The 27,517-nt window shown below is 37.5% G+C and overlaps 1 protein-coding gene across 15 annotated transcripts in view; it reads left to right on the plus strand.

Annotated features, from left to right (window-relative positions):
• Positions 1-27,517, plus strand: part of PARD3B (par-3 family cell polarity regulator beta) — a 1,014,396-nt gene that overhangs the window by 467,830 nt on the left and 519,049 nt on the right. For all 15 annotated transcript variants that reach the window (XR_003519077.1, XM_027589187.1, XM_027589179.1 and 12 more), the window contains one exon: positions 9,957-10,066. Coding sequence is in view for 13 of the 15 variants with exons in the window: in XM_027589187.1 (XP_027444988.1) it covers positions 9,957-10,066 (110 nt within the window). In the remaining 2 variants the exon portion in view is untranslated. The remainder of the gene's footprint in view (positions 1-9,956; positions 10,067-27,517) is intronic.

The raw sequence follows: 27,517 nt of genomic DNA on the forward strand, positions 1-27,517 counted from the left end.
GTGTACCACATCTGGGGAGATTGCTATTTAAGAAAAGGAACAGGGGTGGCCAGGTGGCTCGGTTGGTTGAGCATCTGACTCTTGATTTCAGCTCAGGTCATGATCTTGGGGTTGTGAGATCAAGCCCCATGCTGGGCTCTGTGTTAGAAGTGGAGCCTGCTTGGGTTTCTCTCTCTCCCTCTCCCTCGGCCCCTCCCCACATCCCTCTCTCCCTCTCTAAAAACAAAAGGGGGGGGGACATAAATTTTAAGTTTAAAAAAAACCATAAAAGATGCTTATTTAGAATGATTGAAAACCATAACAATTTATAAATTAATATATTGGATATGTCAGAAAATACAAAAAAATATTTAATGATATACTAATTGAGTACATATTGAAATGCCTGAAAATAACTCTTACACTTTTTTCCTTACAATTTTTGACTGCATGTTCTTCAATTATGTCTTCATATGTAACATTTTTCATACATTGAATGAACAGTGATTCAGTCTTTGCTATAGCATGGTTATTCGAAATGCTGTTTCAGTAATATTCGGGATGTATAAACATGGGGCTTTGCACATACATTCTTGTAATCTGTGAAACCACTACAGGTTTGCATCTCACTAGCACGGGAATTTTAATTCTCTGCTGAATTTTCCATATAGGAGAGAACTTCCTATTTGTCAAGGTATCAGTGAGAACTGAATTATTCAAATGCTGAATTATTATTGCAATATTATACATTGGGTGAGTGGAAGAATTTTCTGCAGACTAGCCTCTGGCTTTGTGCATTTCCTATCTTGCTTATCTTTCAGTACCCACACCTTTCTATATGGGTACAAAAAGAACACATTTATTTCCATATGTCGGCTGGCCCTCTACTTTTGTGTCATGATGCTCAGTGAACCAACACAGTGAGTAACAGGATTCTACCTATATTCCTCACCAAGGAATAACTATACACTAAACACACCTCCCTGCTAATAACTAGACACAGTGTTGTCTGTGAACTGTACAAATATAGTCTATTATATTCAAATAAGATATACACCCAACTGATTTTCCCTTTAACTGGATCCCAGAAATGTCCTTGGCCACTTTGCGTTCACCAGGAGGAGTCTATAGAGTTGAAAGAGATAGAATTAACCTATTGCAATTAAACTATTATACTTATGTAAAGTTTACAAAATCATACAGTCATGCAATTGTGTTACTTAGGTTCCTCCTGGGATCTTGTGCTGGGCCCTGAAGTTATGCTTCATTAGCTCTGCAGCAAATCTGTATCTGGTATTCCAAAGAAGTAGAGGTTATTTATGACTTAAAGACTGGACTGGATTACAACTGATTGTATTAGAGAACAATAATTTAGAAGTTAGAACCAGCAAGAACACTGAGTCTGCAGGGCATTTTTAGGCAATGGCAGATGGTCCTGCTTGGTATGAACCACGTGACAAAGAATGCAATACAAGATGTAATCAGAGAGGTAGGTTGGGGGAAACCAATGAGGTCCTTGAATACCTTGAACAAGAACTTGGAGGTTGATGTGCATAGGTCAGATTCCTTCCTTCCATCTCTATGATTTGGGACCTTTTATTTGGCTCTCCTAATTCAGGTATCTTTAGTTGTGTTTGCTAATGCTTTGTTCCTTTTTTAGTGCATACCTTTCAAAAATCTGGACCTTCGCTTGTGTTGAAATTCCTCTGTAGCTTGTCATTGTTCTGTTTTTTTAATATTTTGGATTTTACTCTAACTAAAATGACCACTTCTGTATTTACTCCATCAGCATTACTGAAACACAGTGAGTTTTGTCCCTTTTTCACTTGCCACTGTTTTTAATATAACACTTGAGACCTAGTGCATAACCAATACATGGTGTTAACTGACTTTAAATAACATGAGTACATCAATATTGTGAAGTAGTTTAAACAATATAAAAAAAATCTAGATTTGTGTATATCGACTGGCTAAAATGTGAAAAATTCAATATAAGAAAAAGCATGTATCCTCAGAAATACAGCAATAATGTACTGTGAGTTGAAGGCATAACCATTTTCAGAAAAAAGTATAATTTCCAGTAAAGGTCAGTTTAAAACCCCCTCACTTGTTTTTATAGCAGCAGCACTCCAATTTGAGCAGCTTTCCAAGTAGTGAAACATCTTTTATCATGTATGTGCCCATTCATATCTGTTGTGTAGCTGGTAACTATTCTGTGAATTACTTGCATTTGTCCTTTCATGTTTTGAACAGACATGGTTTTTGCAACCCACAATGAAAGAAAAAATGATACTGTTCATCAACTTGAACTTCTTTGCTCCTTTTATGGCAATACTGGGAGTTACTTTCCTAAAGGAGTGATATTTAAGACTAAAGTATTTGGACAGCTACAATTTTGCTAAAATTTGAGTTGGTTTCTCTCGTGTGGTTTTTCCATCATGGTGTCTGAAAGCATGTCACAGCTGCCCCATTCATCACAGGCCAGGTGCCAAAGTTGGTCAAGCACTCCTGTAGTGAAAGTGGTCTCTTCTTGGTCCTTTGCCATAAATTGTGCCACTATTGATATCATTACCAGGTTTGTTTTTTTTTTTTAAAATGGGTCTCCAGATTTCAATGCAATGCAGTTTGTTAGATTTCAGTTGAAAAGCCTTCTCTAGCACCCATAAAATCCTTACAAAAAAGAAAATGTAGTTGTCTCCTTTACAAATGATGTACTACTTTCACTCATCTTTTTTTATTGATATTTTAAATATCAATTTGTATTGACAGGATCAATAGGAAGAAAATACTGATAAGACATTTAAGCCATCTGCAAGGGAGATCACGCACTCTGGGAGAGGTGCTGGTGTGCCTTGGCCAGTGGCTCAGGCATCTTGCCAGACATGCCCATGTGACTGTAGCTTAATGTTTGCCTTTTAGCTACTCATCCCCACCACCCTTGCCTTTTATCTGTAACTCTCTATCCAAATCTTTCTGCTGACCTCCTCAGATGAAAAGAAGGGCCCCTGCATTGAAGAGCTGTCATTTCCCTTTTTCTCACACACCTACTCACAGAGAGAATGTAACCCTGCAATAGAAAAGTGTCAAGGAAATAAAACTGGAGTAGAAATTAAGTCCAAGAGACTTAGAAACTTAATTTCTCTGGACTTCAATTTCCTAATTGGCTATATAAATCACAGAACTCTCTCTTTGTAAATCTGGAATGGGACTTTGGTTTAGCTTATCCAACATGCTTACTTAGCTGATGAGGAGAGAGGTGAGACTCTGAGGTAGAGCAGCTTCCTGGCAGTTACGCAATGCTAGCGCCACCTCTAGAAGGCAGATCTCCTGACCCCCAGTCTCTCTTCACCATATCTCGGGAGGACATACCCATATTTTAATGTCAAAATGATTCAATTAACGTCAAATTTATTCAATGAATGTTGAAGTATAGGATAATTGAAAGGCATTCCTCTATGTGCTGACTAGTACAAACTCTATTAAGGAAATGTACTATGGGAAACCAAGATGCAGCTCATGCCTACTGTTAATATTATTAATATACTATTAATAATGATTACCTGGAAAAATGTGTCTTTTCCTATTTATCACTTTTTAAAAGTTTTTAAGATTTTTAACCATTTGCAATTCATTTTTATTCTCAAAGTGAAATATTTACCAATTTAGGTGTATTTCGATAGATTTCTCCCCTTTCATATTTATCATGTTATCCTCAGTGTCAGTAGCATTGACAAGAGAGCATGTTTTCTTTCTTTAAACTATCTGTTTTGGTGATTTGATAATTCAGTAGCACAGAAGTAATCCCTTAGTGCAAAGGAAAATTGAAACTCTAAAAAGACCAGGTTTTATCCCCTCTCTGTACATAAACAGCTTATCTTGGAAACTCCAGCCCCTTTCTCCATTCTCCCACCCTACCTTCCCTCTAGGTTTGCCTCTGTGGCTTTGTTAACCACTTGCCATTCTAGATACCCTTTCTTTCTGAAGATTCTGTAAGAAAGTAAAATTCTGTTTTCCTCATTGTTTTACATGTGATGTCATTGATACACCTATACTGATCCCTTTTTTTCTTTTATTTACCTCATCTTTATCTCTCCTCACTCGTTCTGGAAGCCAATATGATTTCTAATACGAACTTCATACTCATCTTTATGAATTCCCAACTGAACATCTAGTGTCTTATTTCTCACACATCTCAAGACATCTTGGATTAAAATCAAATCCTTCTAACCCTCAATAGGCTGAAGCCAAGATTCATGGGTTTGTTTTTTCTGAAACAAATCATAGCAGTTGCTGAAATTCTCCTATTGCTCTCTCTTTCCTAAGCAAGAAGTATAAGAAAGGTTTTAGATTTCTCTTTTATTCTCCTCATTTGCTTTGTATGTGTAGTCATTGCTAAATTCTCCCATGTCTTCTTCTAGTTAACCATTCCATTTCTGCCTGTGACTGTTGAGTTTCTATCCATTTCCCTCACATTGCCCTTCAGGCCTCTCTGGGCTTGAGTCCACCAACTTCTTAGAGAATGCCTTGTCGGCGTGTGAACTGGGATGCCCTTGAGCTCTTCAGGTTTCAGTTGCCTTAGAATGAATAGCACCAATATTGATGACAAACTAGCCTTTTGGCTTTGCTCAGGAGAATCATTAACGATTTTTAGATAAATCTCTACTCTTACCAATTTAGAACATGTACCTTTGTGATGTTTGGTATGGGATTGATGTTTTTTTATTTTCTCTGCCCACTGAAGCATCATGTGGATGATTCCTCTGGGCTTTGGTTTCAATTTCTATAACTGCCTATCTTTCTAAGATGTCTTTTAAAATCTTGGGGCACCTGGTGGCTCAGTTGGTTAAGCATCTGCCCTCAGCTCAGGTCATGTTTCCAGGGTCCTGGAATTGAGCCCTGCATTGGACTCCCTGCCTAGTGGGAAGCCTGCTTCACTCTCTCTCTGCAAATAAATAAAAATAAAATCTTAAAAAAAAGATGTCTTTCAAAATCTCCAAAACAGAATTTTATGTACAACATATCATCTGTCATTTAAGCTAATTCCATCCCAAACACATCCTCCAAATGCGGAAAAAATCCATCTGGGTGTGTGTGTGTGTGTGTGTGTGTGTGTGTGTGTGTGTGTGTGTGTGTGTGTGTGTGTGTGTGTGTGTGTGTGTGAGAGAGAGAGAGAGAGAGAGAGGGAGATTATAACAAAGAGACAGAAACTTACATAGATAACTTGAATTTGTGTTGGCCTTTATATCTTGCATGACTCATTCATGTACCCATTTAATCCTTTTAACTAGCTGCTGCCTCTTTCAGAACTCTTTTCCCCAAAATGAAGTAGGTGATCCTCCTCTGGTTCCCCTTATTTATATTTATAAGGGACATTGGACAAGTAACTGTACCCCTTTGAATTCTGGTTTTACCATCATTAAAATGATGATTGCTTGAGCAGTGGGAGATGTGCCATCATTCATAGACACCCAAGAACTGACTCCAGTGCTTATTGGCAGAAGGTCTGGAGAACCTGATAAGTCTAGTCATCTTCTTAAAGGGACGTACAGTGAGTGTGCGAATAATTTTGTCCTGAGCATAACATAAGCCCTGGGTATGTATGAACAGTGCTCCAGAAAGAATTTAGACTTTCCTGATATGACCAGGTTCTATCATCAAGGACAGAGTCACCAGCAGCTACACACTTGATCAGGAACTCTCCTGGTTGGAGGGATACTGCTTCTCTTTGGTGCTCTTTGGCTTCCATTAAGTTTCTGTGCATCTGCCTAAATAAAATGGGACTCGATCCAGTCTACAGCATGCGTGTTCTTTGGTATGGATTCAGTAATCCATATATAACCCCACTGGAACACTGCACTGGTATCTACCTGTATGTAAACTGTTCTTTGTCCTCACATCCTCTTTTTTAAAATAAAGCCTAAGTAAGCACCATGACTACTCATCTTAATATCAGCCACCCCTTGTACAGCTCCTGATGCATAATGAGGCCTCAAATTAGTTAACCGTGTGGAAAAACATAATGCAATTGTGTAAGATTTTGTGCTTTAAGGTATATAACATTTCTTATTTTATTTGAGCTTTCCTGCCAGTAGCTTTTAAACTCTGATTCCAAAGAATACTGTTGTTCTCTTGAGCTGAACTGAGGACTTTTGCCTCTAAAATCTAATAATAAGAGTCTTCTTAATTAACTGAAAAATACCAATGAATAATGGGTTATTTTTTCCATTTTCTTTTTTTTAAGATTTTTTATTTATTTGTTTGACAGAGAGAGACACAGCGAGAGAGGGAACACAAGCAGGGGGAGTGGGAGAGGGAGAAGTAGGTTTCCCGCGGAGCAGGGAGCCCGATGTGGGGCTCGATCCCAGGACCCTGGCGATCATGACCCGAGCCAAAGGCAGCCGCTTAACAACTGAGCCACCCAGGCACTCCTATTTTTTCCATTTTCAACTCCCTTCCTACACCATCATTTTTTTTTTTTTTAAGATTTTCTTTATTTGTGAGAGAGAGAATGAGACACAGAGAGCATGAGAGGGAGGAGGGTCAGAAGGAGAAGCAGACTCCCCGCTGAGCAGGGAGCCCGATGTGGGGCTCGATCCCGGGACTCCAGGATCATGACCTGAGCCGAAGGCAGTCGTCCAACCAACTGAGCCACCCAGGCACCCCCATTTTTTTTTCTTAAAAGCTTTGATTTCTATAGTAAGTCTGTACCTGGTTCAGCACAGAATTGTGTTTTACTATTTTAATTTACATATTATTTCTTTTTTAAATTTTATTTACCTATTTGAGAGAGAGAGAGAGTGCACAAGCAGGGTGGGAGGGGCAGAGGGAAAGGGAGAAGCAGATTCCCTGCTAAGCAGGGAGCCCAACATGGGACTCCATCACGGGACTCAATCCCAGGCCTCTGGGATCATGACCTGAGCTGAAGGCAGACGCTTAACCGACTGAGCCACCCAGGTGCCCTAATTTACGTATTATTTCATGAAAATTGACTTTTAGGTGTTCAGCTTTTTGAGCAGATAACACTGTTCACAACAATAGCAAGTGCTATTAACTCTGTTTTATTGGGGGGTTTGGAATTTCCTGCATGAAAATTGCAGACTGGACAGTTCCATGTCCCATGCATGCCTTCTTTCATTTCAGCCTTCTATCAATATTATGATGTATTTTTATCACCAGGTTTTAAATGATGAGTCTGTGTCACCAAGCAGTCAGTGTCACAGAGCCAGGAGAGGTGAATCTCAGTCTTCCTGACTCCAAAACCCACAGTCCTCTCCCTGTACGGACACATGATATTTCTTAAGCCTAATCTTACTGTTAGGTTATAAGGTCCTTCAGTACAAAGGTTATGTTTTATTTACTTTTTCCCTCCCACAGAAAATTCTATACAACTGGATATGGTTATCTCCCCTTTCATTTTGGTTAGCAGTACTTGCAAGGTGGGCCTTCTACTCTATTACATATATACAAGGACTTCCCCCAAATCGTCTCCAGTACTTAGAATTACTTGTTTTCTGTTCTATAGTAGGATGCATCTGTCTGTCTTTAAGTTACAACTCAGTCTGTTCCTGGCAAGCACCTTCAAATGAGGCTTGGCAATTTAAAAAAACAAATACCAAATGAATTTTAAATTGCCAAAGGGAGGGTTGTTTAAAACTCTCTGAGATAGCAGTTCATATTTAAATATGCTCATTATTCCAGTGTGAAATGATTTATACTTGTTACTAACACATTAAGACAGCCAAAGGAAAATTAGAAGGTGACTCAACAGGAGACATTCAAGTATGGAATCCAGAAAAAGTAGAGAAGAACAAAACTTATTCCAGATGAGTTGGGAGTATGTTTAAGGTCTAGCCACCTTCATTTGTTTTTTGGATAATGTTCCAAATAATGGATACACTGGTACAAAACTGAACTATCTTGTTCTGGGAGACACACTGTAATATTATGGCCTATTGATTGAATGCTCAAACTCGAATTCATATTGTCATCGAATTATGTCTTAAATAATTTAGCATTTTGTTATTAAAACAGCAGACACTGATGGCAAGTGAAGAGTCATAACCATGTCCTTAGAGTTGCAGGAAAATTATCTAGGGTTAAGAAAAATATATTTATTATCCAGGAAAAGTAACAGGTCTCTCTCTCTCTCTCTCTCTCTCTCTCTCTCTTTCTCTCTCTCTCTCTCTCTCTCTCTCTCTCACACACACACACACACACACACACACACATATGTATATTCTGTATATATTTATATATATATGTGTATGACTCAGCTGAAAAAACTGTTGTCAATCACTAAAATTTCCATTTCTGTGCCTCTGAATCAACTTATTTTTGGATCTTGGTGTCCCATGCTGGTTCTACTTGCTTTTGTTTGTTTTTAGATCGTTGGCATGCAATGTCCTAGTCTGGGTTAAATGTTTAGAAACTAACTAGTTTCACAGAGTTTTCCCCATTCTCTTCTTAATTTTTAGGATAATAGGTTGCTTCTGAGGATATCACATTTAGACTGATTTGTCCACTTTATGTTAATGGTAATTCAGATCACCTGAATCAGGGGAGATAGTGGTACAGGACTGGGACCCTATTGTCTTGAGATTTTTATGATATTTTTCTCTTGTACTTATTTCCTTTTAATGTCTCATTCAAGAGAGTTGCCAGCCATACAACCACTGCTGTGTCACTTGCTTAAGAATTTTTAGATGGAAAAGGAGGAATTAGGGAATAATGTAGTGAAATGTTTATTAATAAAAAAGAAATAATGGACCGTAAACTTGGACTTTATAATACCTTTTGGTTAGTGTTTCATCCTCAGTAGCATGTTAATTTCCTATTATAAAAGAAGTTATTTTTTTAAAAAGCAACAAGGATAAAAAGAGTCTGAACAAAGATGGAAGGTATTAGTGTCTATATTTTGTACATAGAATAAAAATGTTGGAGCACATATAAAAATTAGATTTGTAAATAATTTCAAAATGGATTCACTTTTTGTAACTGTACCATATAAAATGAAATATGAAAAAATGTTATTTTAAGCAGCAATAGCTCGAGAGAGTTGGGGAAGATTTTGCAGAATATTGATAAATGGAGAATTGCAGTTCTACTCTTTTCCACTTTTTCCCCAAAGCATGCAAATAAAAAGTTAATTTTTACATGAGAGCAATTTTTAGACCACAAAAGGACTTCTTTGAGAGTTTCCTCTACAGTGGCCAATTTTGTATGAAACAAATTATTTTAGGCCTAATTGCAGGCAGACTAGTTAGGCCGCCAGCTCTGTTAAGGTTGGATTTCACTTGAACTTTCTAATAGTATGATCTTTTCTCAGAATTTAATAACTGGCTCAAATATTTAATAGTGGAAGCTTTCATTATATTAAAAAGAAATCAAGATATATTTTTAGAAGAACTAACTTATTTTCCTTATCAGTTTTATCAACTTTGGGAGAAAAGGAAGATAATGGAGTCAATCTCTTTCTGTACTTAAATAGACATTAATGCTATAACCCCAGCAAATAATATATTTCAGTGTATATCATCATTCAAAAGATTTAGGAAGCACCAAATGGCAGCAATAACTATACTTCTAACTCTACTGAATAGCAAATTGCACTGACTGTGTGAATCTCTTCACTTGTCTGCTGGATAATCATTCTTTTTAATACTCAGATACATTCTCTAGATCAGTTGCAGTTGCACACTGTCAACTTCTGCATTCCCTAATCGTTTTTGGTTAAGTACAATGACTTGTTTTGAAATGCAAGTGGGAAAGGATGAGAGTTGAAAGATTTTGTTTCTATGTGTCAGTCTGTAAATAGATGACAAAAGATCATTAAATGGATTAATTTACAAGCATCCTTAGAAATAGAATGTTTTTACATAAAAGCATGTTGTAAACCTTTTTAATTAAATTGCACTGTACCATGCACTCTCTTCTCCCCAGGGTTCTGTTGACCTCTCACCTCTTATTTTGTCCTACAGGCACTCCACTGCTGGTGAGGAGAAGCAGTGACCCAGCACCAGGCCCACCTGCTGATGCCCAGCCAAGTGCTTCACACCCCAGTGGCCAGAGTCTGAAACCTGTTATTCTAGTAGGTATCCTGCAGTTTGCCTTTCTAATGAAAGATCAAAGTGCCTTACCCATAGACTAACCGGGACTTCACAGTCTTAAGTAAGTTGATCATTAGAGAGTATTTGATAGGACATATAGTATTAGTAATAGCAACTATGAGCTATCACTAGAACTTATATTCTAACAATTTACATAGCACTGATTATGTTTCAAGGACTCTTAAGTGCTTTACAAAAAGTCATTTAAACTTCCACATCAAGGTGGGCACAAATTTTTGCCTCCATTTTACTGATAATGCCATTGAGGCAGAGGGAGGTTTAGTAGTTTATCTAAGGTACAACTAGTAAGTGACACAGTCAAGAATTTAACCGAGGTGGTTTGGCTCCAAAGTCTGTGCTCTTAACCAGCACACCACACTGTTGAATTTCCTCCATCCTCCTGTTTTAGTAATGCCCAAGGATATCATTTTATATATTTTCAGTGTGTTAATGCAGAGCTTTGTGAAGTCCTGCCATGGTGAATGGTCATAGAGTTTCAAGATACCAATATCATGTGTATGTGGTGCCAGGACTGGGTTTCTAGAACTCAACATCCAAATTAAACAAAAATAAAATTAAATACCAAAAGTGCTTATAACAAGACACACTTATAACTGATGGGTTAAATGGAGAATGAATCCTGAAGAGATAATGTCCTCCTTTCATATGGTACTGTCGGATCTTTCTGATAAATCCTGAGTCACTTGGAAGAGTTGTGACTGCGGTCCATCCTTGGAAATAGCCTGAGAGTTGGATTTTGGTTAATGGGTATATATTTTTGCAATAGGTGATCTTCAATAATGTAGCCATATTTAAAAGTTTCCTAAAAGCAAGGCTCTTCCCCATTTTAAGTCTCACTGTCTATAGTGCCTTAAGAAAAAAAAGCAATATTTTAGAGTCATATAAGGATGCTGAATGAACTAACTGGATTCTCACCAGTTTGGTATAAAAGGTTCTTCTCAAGAACCATTGACTATGTATATGAGTTAGGAGTCACTATACCAAACCATTGAGTATTTGCTAATAAGTTTGTGGCAGTATTTTAGCATATTTCTTTCTGTAAACAAGGAAGCAAGTGTCCTCATAGTATTTTATTTTATTTTTTTAAAGATTTTAGTTATTTATTTGATAGAGAGAGACACAGCAAAAGAGGGAACACAAGCAGGGGGAGTGGGAGAGGGAGAAGCAGATTTCCCGCAGAGCAGGGAGCCCGATGCAGGGCTCGATCCCAGGACCCTGGGATCATGACCTGAGCCGAAGGCAGACGCCTAACGACTGAGCCACCCAGGCACCCCAGGTGTCCTCATAGTATTTTAGATGTAATGTTTCCCCACCATCCTTTTAAGGAAACATATTTAATGGAACATTACTTTAATAAAAATCATGTGTGTGTGTTCTACTTTAATGGTGAGTTTAAACAGAAACAGTATTTAACACACTGATTGAGACTGTGTGAAGCCCAAGTATATTGGATTGGAGGAAGAGAAGCTATATAAATGAGAAAAGTTACAGTTTACTGCTTATTTTTACAATGTCAGTATACCCCAAGTCAGAGTGTATCTGATTGTGTTATCATCATTTACATGCAGAGAATCACCAGTATTTAGTTCAATGTTTTTATCACTTAGGTTCTGTGTTTAGACTAATTGAAAATACTCAATACTGCTTTCCCTACAGGAAATGAGGACTATTATATTTCTTATAGATTACATATTCTTACCAAACTAGAATACCCTTGAATTCTAAGTTGAGGTATTTGGTGAGGGAGTATATTATTACTAGCAAAGATGCAAATCCTGATTCAAGAAGAAGGGCTGGCTCCCCAGATCCTAACCGTATGCAAGGTACCAAGCAGTGGCTGAGTCTGTCTGTATCAACAGTAAAAAGGAAAATACATTTCTTCCTTTCCTCAGTGTTCTCTGTGGCTGATGAAATGCAGACCCCAAAGAATAGACTCTGGTCTTTGGCTTGCCACAAAACACTGGCACATCCTAGCCTTCTCTTTTTTCAGTTGTAAAATAATGTCCAAGCAAACGTTAAGCCTTAACAGTCCAAGGTGCAAACAATGTGCTTATTATTTATCTTTCTATTTCTAGTGCTAAGTACATGGAGGGTGCTCACTGCATATGTGTTAGACTTAGGAGTGCAGGCACATGTTAGTCTGGGGAAAGTTCTAGAATTTCTCAGCAGTTTACCCACCTTTTCTAATTTGGCCATTCTCTCTGTTCCCCAAAACAACTACCAGGTAAAGTTGTATGTGCTCCAAAGTCTGGTTCACCTCAGGCAAGAAACAGATAGTTTAACTGCTATGCTATGAAAAGCAGGCAAAGTTAGAAAAGGAAGACATTTAGTTGAGTCTGTTTTTACCCAGAAGAAAAATACGTGTGTGTGTGTGTGTGTGTGTGTGTGTGTGTGTGTGTGTGTGTGTGTGTGTATTATGATTCTGTTCATTTATTCCTGCGTATCCTAACTCATGGAGTATTTAGACTGCATTGTCCGATATTATAGCCATGGCCACACGTGGTTATTGAGCACTAGAAATGTAATTCGAGTGTAACATACATAATGGATTTTAAAGATTGAGATATAAAAAAGAGTAATATGAAAGACCTCATTAATAACTTTTATGTTGACTACACATTGAAATTAGACTATGGTATATTAGGTTGAGTAAAATATATTATCAAAATTATTTTCACCTGTTTCTTTTTAAAGCATGGCTGCTAGAAACTTTAAAATTAGATCTAGGGCTCACATTCTATTTCCATTGGACAGAACAGCTCTAGACAGAAGTAAAATTGGATATAGCATTAATGAAATGATTTGAGACCCTTGGGAGAAGTTCTCTGAGTTGCATATCATCTCTGGGGTAACAGTATGATTAGGTTTGCCTGGGGCAGTCCTCATTCGTGCCTGTTGTTCTGGCATAATTATTAATAGTGTCCCCACTAACTCTCAGAGGTGTCCATGCACAGATGATAAATTATGTGGCACCCTACATATAGCCCCATAGTCACTTTCATTGTTTGCTCAGCGATAAGAGGAACGGCCTTTCAAGGAAACCATGGGAACACAACCACAACTCTCACACCGGAGCACGCTGCAGAGAGGGGTTTGTGTGGACAGCCCCTGAGCCCAGGGAGTACACAACTGGAGACTGCAGATTCTTTCCCATCTCTCAGATTCCGTAGTTCCACTTGGTGCTTCCTCCACAACTTCAGCTGCACCATATTTGATGCCCGTGAATTAATAAGTGATGATAAATATGGGGAGTGTGTGATAATTCAGCCATGGTGCAACTAACATGAACAATAATTGCTTAAAAACTCTGTTCAGTTGCATTGCATTTCAATATCCAAAGGAAGAAAAACAATCAAAATTTCCGTCTCTTAAACAGAGTGTTCACATGTAAGTAATTCACAGATGGCAGAGCCCCAAGTGGGTTATGTTCAATCATTCCTAAGAAATGAAACTTACTTATAACCCACAGCTTAAAAAGCTGGAAGGATGAATATTTGACACATTTGATTATGTTGAAATATTGCCTTTAAAGCCACAGTTGATGACTGTTATTTTTACTTGCACTTCATTAGGCTTATTATAGCAGAAGAACTTTCTCTGATGCCCAGAGATGCATGTTTGTGAAAAGTTGGAGAAGTTGCACTTGTTTTCTGGCTGCTTAAATTATTACAAATTGGTTATTTAAGATGTACACCCTCAGACAAGTTGAAGTTTTAAAAAGAGTTCAAATTAGAAAAATCAAATTCTCTACAAGTCTCGGATTCTGTGTATTGAAAAGCCACCAAATCTCACTCTTTGTTACTTAGGGTACCACCAGCTAAACAGCATGGAAATTTATTTTCTTTCTTACTCTTTTCATAAACCCATCAGTTAATCAGAATAGCATAATTATTAATGTGCAAATCGTAATGACTATTTATCTTTCAAGGCAATAGAAAATCCAATTCTACTGACTGCTTTTGAATTAAAGAAAGAGAATCCTGGGGGCAAGATGTAATAGTGGGAGTCTGCTGATGGGATGTCTTACCTCCTAGCATTGATTGTAACCTGGTGTTCTTGGCTTAAGGGCATGCCATAAAACCAGGTTCTTGAAATTGATGTTCCCGAATTTGTGGGTGGAAGAGAACTCTAAAACAGATGTGATTTTTTTCTTAATATCCGGTTAACTACTATGGTTGTTTTGTGTTTTAATGACTGTTTATAGTTTCACATTTAACCCCTAAAGCAAAATGATCCTGCAGGGCGAGTAAATTAAAAAGTGAATTCCTGAAAATTATAATGCTGCGGTTGTTCTTGGATAGTAAATGACTTTGTTTGTTCTAAAACTGTTACTTGTCTTGCATCACCAAAATAAATTAAGAAAATATTGCTCTGTCTTTTAAAAGTTCATATCCACAACGTATACTGTTTCTTTTTAAAAAATAACATGGCAATACTTTAGGTTATTAAATGGGGAGTCCATGAATGAGTGTCAGAGGGTCTGTTAACTCTGAAGTTTGATGCTGTGGACCGTTGCACGTGCATGCATTTTTTTGTGAAGGAGACTCTATTACTTTTTTTTTGAGACTCTCAATCTTACCAAATTTTAAAAAGAAAAAAATGATCAAGAACTACTTGTTTGCAGGTTTAGGATGAAACAACGTGGGAAAGCCATCAATCCTCAGAATCTGATGAATGATAGAGATTAAGAATGCAGTGGGAATTGACACCACCCCCCAAATATTAAATAATTAAGGCTATTTCATCTTATTATCACCTTGCCTATCCAACACAAAGCATATAAACGTTTTCAAGATGTAAGGATGAATAGAAGTTTTTGAATTGCTGCTTTGAGAGGTCAGGAATAACTCTTTAGTGAGTAGCAACCTGATTCTCAGCAAGCGTAGGATTGGGGGTAAAGGGAAGACATCCTGGGGAGAAGTGTTTCCAGTGGTCTTGCATGTTAAGGGAGATGAGATGGTTCTTGGTAGTTTTTCCTATTTTATCAGCAAAGATAGTGGCAGGTAGCTTCAAGTGGAAGGAAGCATTTCCAATGAATAGGAGCGTTCTCTTTGTGTTCTGCAGATAAGATGATGGAACATTGATTTGAGAAATTTTCCTTTGTGTGTCACATATATTGAAATCATCATCAGTGTTGATCTTGGCCTAAATATTTTCACGTCCATGAAAGAAATCATTGAAATATTAGAGAGAAATTTAAGTGGCTTGGTTTTTAGGATGAAAATCATCAAATTGTCACTGAGAGATGTGAGAGGACTTTTGGTTGTGGGTCGCTAACTGTCAAAACCCAACATAGAAACTTAACAAAAATTTTGAATAACCAAATCATATTTTTCTTTCCCTTAGATAGACAATTAAGTAGCTGGACAATAAATTAATTGTAGACAGGAATGTAGATTGGAAGGAAGGCTCTATTCATTGTCTTCCAATGAGGAGAGATGGACACCAGTGAGCAAAAGGGAGGAAGAAAAAGCATGTAATATATAATTGCATTATTTAGAGATACTGAAGCCTACAAAAGGTTTTCTTTTTTTTTTCTCCCTTCCTGACACAGTGATTTAATAATAGTCCTGGTGTTTCTAACTCCAGCTGTTCACGCTGTGTGCTGATAAAACCAAAGCTTGGAGACACATTGCAATAATGGTTTTCATATGACTTTGTTTTCAAGAGATAACACTGCCATCCCGTATTTCATGGGGCCAGATGTTTACTTAGTTTGGCAAGTTGAGGCAGCTTAATTTCTGAAGCAGTTATGTTTATAAGACTTGAGTTCCAGGTAGGGAAAATCCAGAAGCCTAATTTTTTCTGCAACAAAATTTTTCACCAAATCTTACAGAAGCTGGTGAAACAAATTTGGATTGTCTGAATGTCTGTACCATGACTAATAAAGGAATCTGGGAAATGTGACTCCTGTTTAGATGTATGCTCCCCGATCATTCTTCTTGGGTCTAGTCCAGAACTGAAAGTTTAAAAGAAGGACCACTATTCAGAGGTTAGTCTCAAAAATTTAAAAAATAACCATGACATGTCATCTTTTGCTGTTTAAATTGATCTGCTTGTAATGAAGATTGGAAAGAGACACCTGGGTGGCTCAGTCAGTTAAGCGTTCAACTCTTGATTTCAGCTCAGGTCATGATCCTCAGGGTTGAGTTCAGCCCTGCTTCGGGCTCCATGTTCAGCACAGAGTCTGCTGGATATTCTCTCTCTCTGCCCCTCCTCTTTCTTGGGCACTCTCTCTCTCTCTCTCAAAGGAAGGAAGGAAGGAAGGAAGAAGGAAGGAAGGAAGGTCTTAAAAAAAAAAAGAAAATTGAATGAGTTTTGCTTCCATGTCAACATAAATTGTTAAGTTTTCCAGATGCCCAAGACCTTTGCTCTGTACCATCTGGAAAACTTAAGTTATGGTCCTTGTCCTCAGGAAACTTACAGCCTGGTTATGATGACCAAATCTGAAGTAATTAAACAACCCTAGCAATCTGTAAGCAAGTATCAAATGATCAAATACTACATTTTAAGGATCAGAATTTGTGCCCTTTGCTTTTAGTCTGCACTCTGCTCAGCCTCCCATGCCCCTCCCTCGAGGGAATTCCCATGTGCAGAATCTCTGTTAGCTCTTATCCCACCCGAATATAACTACTTATTTACACGTCTGGCACAAGATGGAGCTCCTCAGAGGCATGAGTCAATAGATTCATTTTTGTATCCAAGCCCCCAACACCTGACACATAAATATATGACCAGATAATTAAAAGTGTTACTTCTGAGATGGACAGAATGAATTCGACAACTTTGAACACATCTTGTAGAGATGTGCATGCTTGTGTGGATGTGTATTATAGATATGAATGAATGTATGAATTAGAATGTGAAAATCATGAAATTACCTGTCCAACATACTATTTTGCTCCCTAAATAGCTTTAGTTTAGCATTTTCTGCTTTAGGACAATGTGTTACCTGTGTTGACAAGGGGAGAGAGATGTTTAAATGCAAATTCTCCGCTTGGAATTAAAATGTGGGTTGATGGCTCAGGTCAGCAGTTTCAATTGTGAGAACTACTTCATCTCTTTTACAGTTCTAGCAGTGATTTCACAGAGAAATTGGCTGTGAGAAAGAACAGAAATTATAAGAAGACAACAAACTTTGATAATTCTAGAGATGAACTTGATAAAGCCTAACTTTGCTTATGCCCTTGATATATGAACGGAGAATAGAAATTAATACATATGCAAGGGAGTTGATTATCTGAGCTCTACATCTTTGTCAACAAAACTGTGAGTTCTGGAATCCAAAAGTCCATGATCTTGGTTGGCAGTTACAGCTTTGTAATTTTCTAACTGTGTTCAAAGAATTTAGAAAATCCTTGATTAGACTGGAAATGTCTGGACAACATCCCTCTCGTATGCCTACTACATCTGCAGATTTCCCCCTTCGAAATGTTCCTTCTATTCCATCTTCTTTAAGAGGTTCTTCTGGTTTCAAGAGATTTGGAAGAAAAGAAGAAAAAAAATCCTGGTATGTGAATTAATTCAAGAGTATGGGAACATTTACAAGGTGTTTCTTAGTGAAAACACTAATGAACATCTCTTGTTAGTTGTGTGGGCAAATGTAATTTGACAGTGTTGTTTAAAATTTGGTAAAGGTGATGTTTAAAGTAGCTTTATTCTAAAGGTTAAGCTCCTGTGCTCTGATTGCAGCAATAACTCAGTGATCCTGAGTAAATTATTTAAATTGTGCATGATTTCCTCAAATTTCATGTGACTAAAAGGAAATAATAAATAGAAATCCTATATGAACTTCTGTTGTTCTTAGGGACTGAAACATCCAGACTGGCAACTGCATGGTTCCAGATGTGAATTAACTTGCTGGGTATGAATTCAACTTTAAATTTCCTCTTAATACCTCAATATTTGTAGTTGTTCATGGAATGAGGTTGTATTTCTATCCAAAACACCGAAGTTTACTTTATTGCTCAGGGTAATAATATTAAGGGGTGTGTGTGTGTGTGTGTGTGTGTGTGTGTGTGTGTGTGTGTGTGTGTGTGTATTTAAAAGGCCAAATACACAAAGGCAGCAATAAAAAGGCATACACCCATACATAAGCACACTTAAATTCTGTAGAAGAGAGCAGAACTTAAATCTGAAGATTCAAGTACAAGTAGATCATGTTGTTTTCAAGTGAAAGCTGAAGGGTATGGACCATATCTATGTCTCCCTGTTCTGATGGACCTTCCATGTTGTGGACATTTACTGAAAAATGATGGCATGGAAGGAAAGGGAGTTCATGGGGTTTATCTTGGAAAGATGCAAAATGATTGTTATTGAGAGGAAAAGATTTTTTTTTCCTTGAGCATGGTGTGATTCTTAGAAATCTCTTCTGATGGGGGATTTCTTTTTTCTCACAACATAAATTCTTCTGAAGTACAAGTTTCATTTTGGTTTTTCCTTTCAAACTTTAGTCATAGAATGACACTGTACAGACATTTAAAAGATTTCTCTCCTTCTCAAGAGGGTGGCCCCTTTCCTAATACCTCTGTACTTGTAAATAGAATTCTGATTTAGATGAATCACATTTTAAAAGTAGCTACTGTATGTGTTTTACGCTTGTGGAAACATACAACGTCCTCATAAGCAGCATGTGAGCTTGTCACCATACAGCTTTTGATGTCTGATTAGATGATCATAGGGACATCTGGAATGAATTAGTTTTGAAGTTACTGGTGTGAGGCACTAGAAAATCCAAAGCCTTCTGACAGACTTGAACCAGTAAAAACATTGCTACTTTTAGCAAATCTTTTTTAACTTGCAACTGGCTGATGATTTTCAGACTGACATTGCCCTGATGTTTTCCAACTGACTTCCCAGCCCTCTTTTCCCTACAAATCTCCCTCCTTTCTAAGCAAAGAATGGGTAAGTGGCATTTGTTGCAAAAATCACAAAGGATTATTCCCCTTTAAAAGGAGAAGGCAGATTCTTAAGCATCAGAAGTCAGAATTGATGGATTTGCTTCTAAAGAAAATGTGTTGTCTCCTTTTCCTGTGCCTTTAATTTCACTGCTGTGTCGACCACCCATGCCTTCTTAATTTAAAAAAAAAATGTATTTGGCCGTCAGCTATGTTCTGTGAAGACCTGAACATCAGTAAGCATCCAGAGCATTTGATATTGCTATAGTGTGGTTGCACATATCTAGAACACCTATCAAAAGTTCACACATTTATTGAGTCAAAATGTCATTTGAGGAGCTCCTGGGTGGTTCAGTCGGTTAAGCTTCTGCCTTCGGCTCAGGTCACAATCAGGGGGCCAGGATCGAGCCCCATGTCTCACTCCCTGCTTAGCAGGGAGTCTGCTTCTCCATCTCCCCCTGCTCATTCTCTCTTTCTCTCTCCCTCACTCTCTCAAATAAATAAAATCTTTTTTGAAAATGTCATTTGAAAAGTCTCATTATATGTAGACATTGCTTAGTTAAAAGTTCTTTCATTTGTCCAGTGGGATTTTTACTAGTATGAAATGGTTCCTTATTGTTTCGTGAATAAAATGATTATATACCTGTAAGTATATGAACCTATTTACAAAATTTGACAGGTCACTCTCCTACATTGAAACAACTGACCATTTCCCATTCCTCCAGGATATATTTAAATTTCTTGGTCTTGGTAGGACTTTTTTTTTTAGTGTGGTAAGATACACATAATATGATATCTACTGTCTTAACCATGTTTAAGTGTAAGTAGCACTAGGTACATTTCCCAATATTGTGCAACCATCTGCCATCCATCTCCAGAACTCTTTTCATCTTAAAAAACAAAACTCTGTACCTATTAATCAACAGAGAAAGAAGAATAAAGTTATTTTCTTTTTTAGTGTGGTAAAATATACATAACATAAAATTTACATTTTAATCATTTGTTGGTATACTGTTCAGTGACATTATGTACGCTCACGTTAAGGTGCTGCTGTGAGCCACGATCCGTCTCCAGCACATTCTCATCGTCCTATACTGAAATTGTGTACTCTGCAAATAGTGACTCCCCACTTCCTTCTCCCCCCAGCCCCTGGTAACCACTGTTCTACGTTCTGTTTCTATACATTTGACTATTCCAGTTATTTCATGTAAGTGGAATCATGCGATAATTGTCCTTGGGTGGCTGGCTTATTTCACTTAGCATCATGCCCTCATAGTTCATCCATGGTGTAGCATGTGCCATAATTTTCTTCCTTTTTAAAAACTGAATAATATTCTATTGTATGTATAGACTGCATTTTGCTTATCCATTCATTTGTTGATAGACACTCTTGTTGCCTTCATCTTTGAGCTGTTGTGAATAATGCTTCTGTGGATGTGGGTGTACAAATATCTTTCAGACCCTGCTTTCAATTATTTTGGATATTCACCCAGAAGCAGAATTGCTGGATCATATGGTTATTTTGAATTTTTTTGAGGAACCACCATACTGTTTTCTACAGTAGCTGTATGATTTTATATCCTCACCGACAAAGGCACAAGGCCCTCAGTCTCTCCACAATCTAACACTTGTTTAATTTCTATTGTCTACATAGTATCCATCCTTGTGGGTATGAATTAGCATGTTAGAGTCTTGATTTGGATTTCCCTAATGACTAGGGATGTTGAGAATCCTTTCAGGTGCCTATTAGCCATTCATATACAGGTGTCCCCCACTATCAAAAGTAGAGTGTCCCAGTGAAAACCTTTTGTAAGCCGAAATGGCATGGAGTGCAAAAGCAATTACCATTAATTTATAGGGGGAAAGTTTTGAGCATCCCTGCACCCAAAAAATAATGTCTCCTAGGCTTTTCTAGTACCTTAGGACACATCTTGCTAATGGTTACACAATAAAAATCATGATAAAACACAGATAGTCACACAGTTGAAAGCTATGGCAGCCTGATGCTGAGTGTAGTTCCCAGGGAAGGGGCTTGGTGGTGCCACTCTAGCTTCTTGTGGTGCACGCTGGCTACAAAAAAATACTTAACGCTGTTTTTGCTTTTTTTTTTCATCAAAGCAAAAATCCTCTTTGGGTTTCTTTTGGTTGGTGAAAACAGGTACTAATATAGATCTTCTGTAAGAGGAAAACGGTGTAACATGAACTTTCAAAAAAGTGAGATACCTGTTATCTTCCTTGAAGAAATATTGATTCAATTTCTTTGCCCCTTTTTAAGTTGGGTTGTTTATTGTTGTTGAGTTACAGGCATTCTCTATAATTGTGGATATGAATCCTTATCGTATAGATGATTTGCAAATGTTTTCTCCTGTTCTGTAGGTTGCCTTCTCACTCTGTTAACAGTTTCCTTTGGTGCACAAAAGTTTTTCGTTTTTGTGAAGTTGTTTTGTCTACTCTGTTGCTCTTGTTGCTTGTGTCTTTGTGTCATATTCAAGATATCATCACCAACTCCAGTGTTGTGAAGGCTTTGCCCTATGTTTTCTTCTAAGAGTTGTATAGTTTTAGCTCTCATGTTTAGGTCTATGACTCACTTTGAGTTAATTTTTGTGTGTATGGTGCTAGGTAAAGGTCCATCTTCATTTTTTTTTTTTTTTTTGCATGTGGATATCCAGTTTTTTCAGTAACATTTGTTGAAAATACTGTTTTTCCCACATTGACTAGCCTTGGTACCCTTGGTGTCCAAAAGTATTTATTCACATTAGCAAGGATTTACTTTTGGGTACTTGGCACAACTTTTTACAACCTAACTGCTACCTGTATGTTCAGCTCATCTCTAATCACACTATGTACACCATGCAAACTGTGTACCGTTTCTCACATGCACAAACAGTGCTTCTGTCTGTGTGTCTTTGCCCAGCTGTTTCTTCTGTCAGGCAAATGACAACTGTCATTCATCCCTCTTTCCCCTAGTACATGTCCAGTTTTCTTTCAAACCCTAGTGTAATGGTGTCTTTCTTTACTAGTCCTTCCCTAAACCCTTTCTGCTACAGACAGAATTAACTACTTCCTATCCAGTGCACACTAGCATATCTTTATTATAATTCTATCTTATGTTATAATATTCCACATTTTGTATCTCCTTACTAGACTCTGAGCCCCTAGTGAGTGGATCACTTTTCCTGTACATACCCAGAACATAGCATTGTGCCTAAAGAACAGAGGTTACTTATAAAAGGTTTATATAAAGAATACAATATATTTTCTGATCTCACAATAGCCTACTTAAACCATGAAGCAATTTAATTGCAGTTTTAATAGCATTAATCTGCATGCTAGGTCTGCCAACAGATGGCCACATAATAGTACCCAGGATGTCATGGAGTCAGGGACTTTTTTTGCTCAGTTCCAAGTTCATGTCAGATGTAGACACTTTATTATATATGCTCAAATATTTTATCCCATTACAATATGCAAGTTCAGCTTTATTCACTCTGTTGTATAGGTGAAGAAACTAAGGCTCAAACAAATTAACTCATTTACTCTAGATCATATTACTAAGTAGCAGTGCTAGCATTTTACTTCAAATATGTCTTAATGCAATATAGCCTCTTTTCATTCTGTCACTCAAATGTTAGCTTTGCAAGTATCACCCTAGAATTTATACCTCTGTCCCATTGATGCTGTCATTCCTCAAATGCTTTGGGCAATCTTTATCTGAAACTTCTTTCAAAGCCAGTTTATGAGCCTCTTCCTAAAAAGAAAAAAAAAATTTCATTATTTTATAACCACACTTTATTTTTCCACCAAAAATGGTCTCATTCTATTTGATGCCAAAGTGTATATTGTAAAGTGGGTCTCAAATGACTTGGCTGTTTATACAATTTAGATATTCTTATGAAGCAGAAAGTTTTGCCATCACAAAAAATCTGATGCAGGCATTAAAAACATTCATGGAAGAACAGATTCAGATGTGCTTAAAGTGGCAGAGTTTTATAGACATTCTATTGTTTATCCAATTGTCTAGTTGTTAAGACAGCTAGGCTTTATCCCTGACTCATCCACTGGCTCTTTGTCAAGTTAGGCAAATATAATTTTTTTCTCTGTCTGGAAGAAGAAGATTGTCTTCTATCTTGCTCAAAATGGAATTGCAAGGTTAATGCTTTTTATCTTGAGTATAGCATTTAGCAGACTGTGGGTGCTTAATGTATGTTAATAATAGTGATAATAATGAATGTTGATAATTAAAGGTCTCTTATAATTACCAAATTTCTAATGTGTGTTAAATATAATTAAAGGGAAATGATTTAAATTAATATGCATGCACACAAAAACGAGAGCTAGCCACAGCTTTTATTTTTAGCTTCTTAACTAATGTCATGGTTATGAATCCAGTATTAAGAAATTCAATTATGATGACAGTTTCACTAGGGTCATGTATGGAGAACCCATTCAGGCTCTGGAAATGAGGAAGGCATATGTTTGAGTTGAAAAACATGACTATGGATGGGAAACCACAAGGAACTTTTGTGATTGGAGCTTGACCACATGAAATCGTGCATTGGACATTATTATTATAATCTATCCCTATAATACTGTTTGTGAGTTCTAGAAGAGAAAGGTACTTTTCTTGGAAGCTGGGCACCATCCCAGGAATGGGTAACAAAACACTTCTGCCTGGAAGTCTCTAGAAGACATAGAGGGAATAGAGGAAGCAATAATCATGAATAACTTCCCATGAAATTCAGCCTGGAGATTCATCCTTTGAATTCAAAGCAGTATTACTTCATAAGGTGCTAGAGTGGTAGGTGGGAGTGGTAGACTCTGAGAGGCTGCAGGCTGCAGTGGTTAGTAACTTGTATTATTAATTGTAACTTGTATTATTAATAACTTGTATTAAGCTTGACCATCTGGTTCAAATCTAGTTCTTCCACTGACTCACTGGTTGATTTGTGTCAAGTATTTCCCTTCTTTTGGTCTCACTTTGTTCACCTATAAAATGGTTATGATGACAGTAATTACCTCATAGGGTTTTAATGAGAAGTACATGAGGGATTATTTGGGTTTTTTTTTAAGATTTTATTTATCTTTTCATGAAAGACAGAGAGAGAGAGAGAGAGAGAGAGAGAGGCAGAGGGAGAAGCAGGCTCCCAAGGAGCAGGGAGCCCGATGCGGGACTTGATCCCAGGACCCTGGGATCATGACCTGAGCCGAAGGCAGACACTTAACCATCTGAGCCACCCAGGCGCCCCATGAGGGATTATTTGTAAAAATTCTCACTATGTATGGCAAGTACTATATATGTTTGTTAAATATATGTGTTGGAAGGGTAGTAGGATAGGTTACACTATAGAAATAATTCTAAGAGCAATCTTTTTTAAAGATTTGATTTTAATCAGGTTCAGCTTTAAGGAAGGCACTTAGCGCACAGCTAGAAAAAAATATTGATTCCAAAGTTGAATATTAAATGCATGTTGAGTGTCTTTTGCTTGTAGAGATCCTTGCAAGTTCTTTTCATTTGAAAACCAACCAAACAAACAAACAAACAAAGTCCAGTTCTTAAGGCAGTGTTTTCTCTGGATTTCCTTTGTTGATGTGAACTAGTTCTCTTCCTCCTAATCAGGTTTTAATTGAAAACTTAAAATAGGAAAGGAGAGATTATGAAGAAACAGGGCAAATTCAAATGGTTCACCATGTCATCCCTCTCCTGGGGTTTTCTGAAAGCCCCTGCTCTTCGGTGTGTCCCTGGTTTGCTCTTCCTGACGCTCTATCTTGATTCGCTTTGCCCACTTGTCTGTGTCACAGGTACTTTCCCATTTGCTGAGACCAGCCTGGACCACCACCCTCGCTTTAAATCCTTTCCCCAAACCCTTCTCTCTGGCAAAAGCTAGCTACCGCTTCAGCAATATTTTTTTTAAAGTAATGTATAATTTGGCATTTGGTGAGATCATGATGAAAATATTATTGGAGGAAGCAGTATTTAATATAGGACCAAAATATCGGAGGCCAGACAGAAGCCATGGAACGAGCACAGCATTGGCACCTGTCATGTCATGCGCTGGTCCCTACCCATGATGTTCTGCTCTTGAGCCAACGATTCCTTCCTCAGTTCTTCCTGCCCTCTTCCTCCTCAGTGAGATTGGTCCACACTTCCGTCATGAACAGTGTCATGAACACTTACCATTTTTATTTGTAAGTTTCCCTCCTTCCTTTGGAGTAGAAGTGCACTAAGGGCAGAAAATGTGCTTTTTATCTTTGCAGCTTGACACTTAGCCCTATGGTAGGTGTTGCATAACTGATTGAATGAATGAATGAAAGTAGGTAACCAGGTGGAAAGAAAGAAAAAGTGAACAAAATACCAGTTTTTTTATATATTAATATTTTTACAGAGAAAGAATTTTAAAGGGGGTATTTAAGTAAAGAATAAAGTGTTTTTAGGGACGCCTGGGTGGCTGAGTTGTTAAGCGTCTGCCTTCGGCTCAGGTCACAATCCCAGGGTCCTGGGATCGAGCCCCGCATCGGGCTCCCTGCTCCGTGGGAAGTCTGCTTCTCCCTCTCCCACTCCCCCTGCTTGTGTTCCCTCTCTCGCTGTGTCTCTCTGTGTCAAATATATAAATAAAATCTTAAAAAAAAAGAATAAAGTGTTTTTAAAGGTGTGTGTAGTATACTTTTGTGTGTTCTGCATTCACTGTCAAGTGGTAAACAAATGGACTTCATTCAGATGAAATTTATCTGTATCTTGTATCAATATCACAAAGGAAAACAGAGCAGACATAGACCTCAGAGTATTAGGTTATTTCTCTGTTTTTAATATAGTTCAAACTCCATCTGTACAAGTTACTCCCTACATTGTTTCACTGTAAATGTGATGGCAATCATGGGGGAGGGGGTTTATTTGGAAAAGATTAGAGTTGTCCAAGTTAAGCCTCCGCTCAGGGCTTTCTTAACAGTTTGAAAATAATGGAATTTAATTTAATTATCTGTGTATATTTGGGAGAGTAATCATAGAACTTACCAAAACAACCATTTAATGTCAGAATCTGAGTTTTTTCCGGATTTCTAAATCTCTTTTGATGAATAGCCGAAGTAGAAATTAGAGGCTTTTTGCAAGTGTATTCTGTTAAGCATATGAATATCAGAAAAAAATTGTTCTGGGGCCAGATATATATTTACTGAATATCCATAAAGTATTTTCCAGAAAATAACAAATAGAATAAATGCTCCTTCTATTGTTTTCTTTAGTTACCTTTAGTGCTTAGATAAATTGTGAAACCATATGATAGCCATTCCTTGTATGACTGCACCCCACGTGGTGGAAACTCCTGAATGGAGTGTTTTGTTTTGCATCTACCACACGTAGTTAAATTGATTTATCGCATCATGTAACCTAAAGCAATTGCCAAACTGATTCTTGGTCTTAAAGTTCTTACTAATTTTCAAATTGGTGGGTCAAAAATAACATGTAAAATTAAATATTTTAAAGCCATAAATCTAGGCATCAATTTCAGTAAAAAATTCTTAAAAATAAATAGCTTAATTTGAAGAAAAAGTTTGCGTCATTTTAGGACCTTGCATGATTCTCAACTGATATTATACCTAGAGACCATTATGGAAAATGAAGGCTTTGTAAAGCTTTCCTAATGTTTTCCCATTTTTGGCTGTTTTCTGACATCTTTCATCCATAATCTTGGGTTGATTCTGCAAAATCATTCATAATGTCTTTCTTTGTTTAAGAAAGATTGTGCCAAGTACCTTGGTTTGTGCTGGGGACTAAAGCTGAATAAAACATGTGGTGCCTGTGTGGCTCAGTTGGGTAAGTGTCCAACTCATGATTTCGGCTCAGGTCATGGGCTCAGGTCATGAGCTCAGGGGTCATGAGATCAAGCCCCGTCTCAGGCTCAGTGGAACCTGCTTAAGATTCTCTCTCTCCCTCTCCCTCTGCCCCTACCCGCACTCTCTCCCTTAAAAAGGAAAAAAAAAAAAAAAAACTGAATAAAACATGGGCCTCCTGCCTGCCATAGAGCTCTCATTTATGATTTTCTCCTCATCCACTGAGGTGTACAGACATAAATAGAAATTATGATACAGTGATACAGTATGGCAGGTGCAATGATTTTCCTATGTACAGGGGAAAATCTCTAGAAAAGTAACAGGAATTTGAAAATAATTCTTCAGGGATAGAAGTGTTATGGACATGCAGAGTCTTTAAGGATGAATGGGAGGCAACCAGGCCCAATCATGAGAAATGCATTCTAACCAGAGGTTAGCAAAAATAAAGAAAGAGATATATATGAGACATAAGATAGTTTTCCTGAGGAATTACAAATACTTTGGTCTTGCTGAGAGAGGAGGGGCCAAATCCTGAAGAACCATCTATGTTACATCTAGGAGCTTGACTTTCATATGTTACATAAGACCACTGAAGAGTTCTAAGTAGAGGAGTTAGAAGTTCAACTTTGCAAAGACCAGCATAGGGATAAGAAGATACTTAGGAGTTTGTTGTAGTGTGTGATTCAGGGC

The sequence above is a fragment of the Zalophus californianus genome, chromosome 3, assembly GCF_009762305.2.
Source record: "Zalophus californianus isolate mZalCal1 chromosome 3, mZalCal1.pri.v2, whole genome shotgun sequence".
Classification (NCBI taxonomy): Eukaryota; Metazoa; Chordata; class Mammalia; order Carnivora; family Otariidae; genus Zalophus; species Zalophus californianus.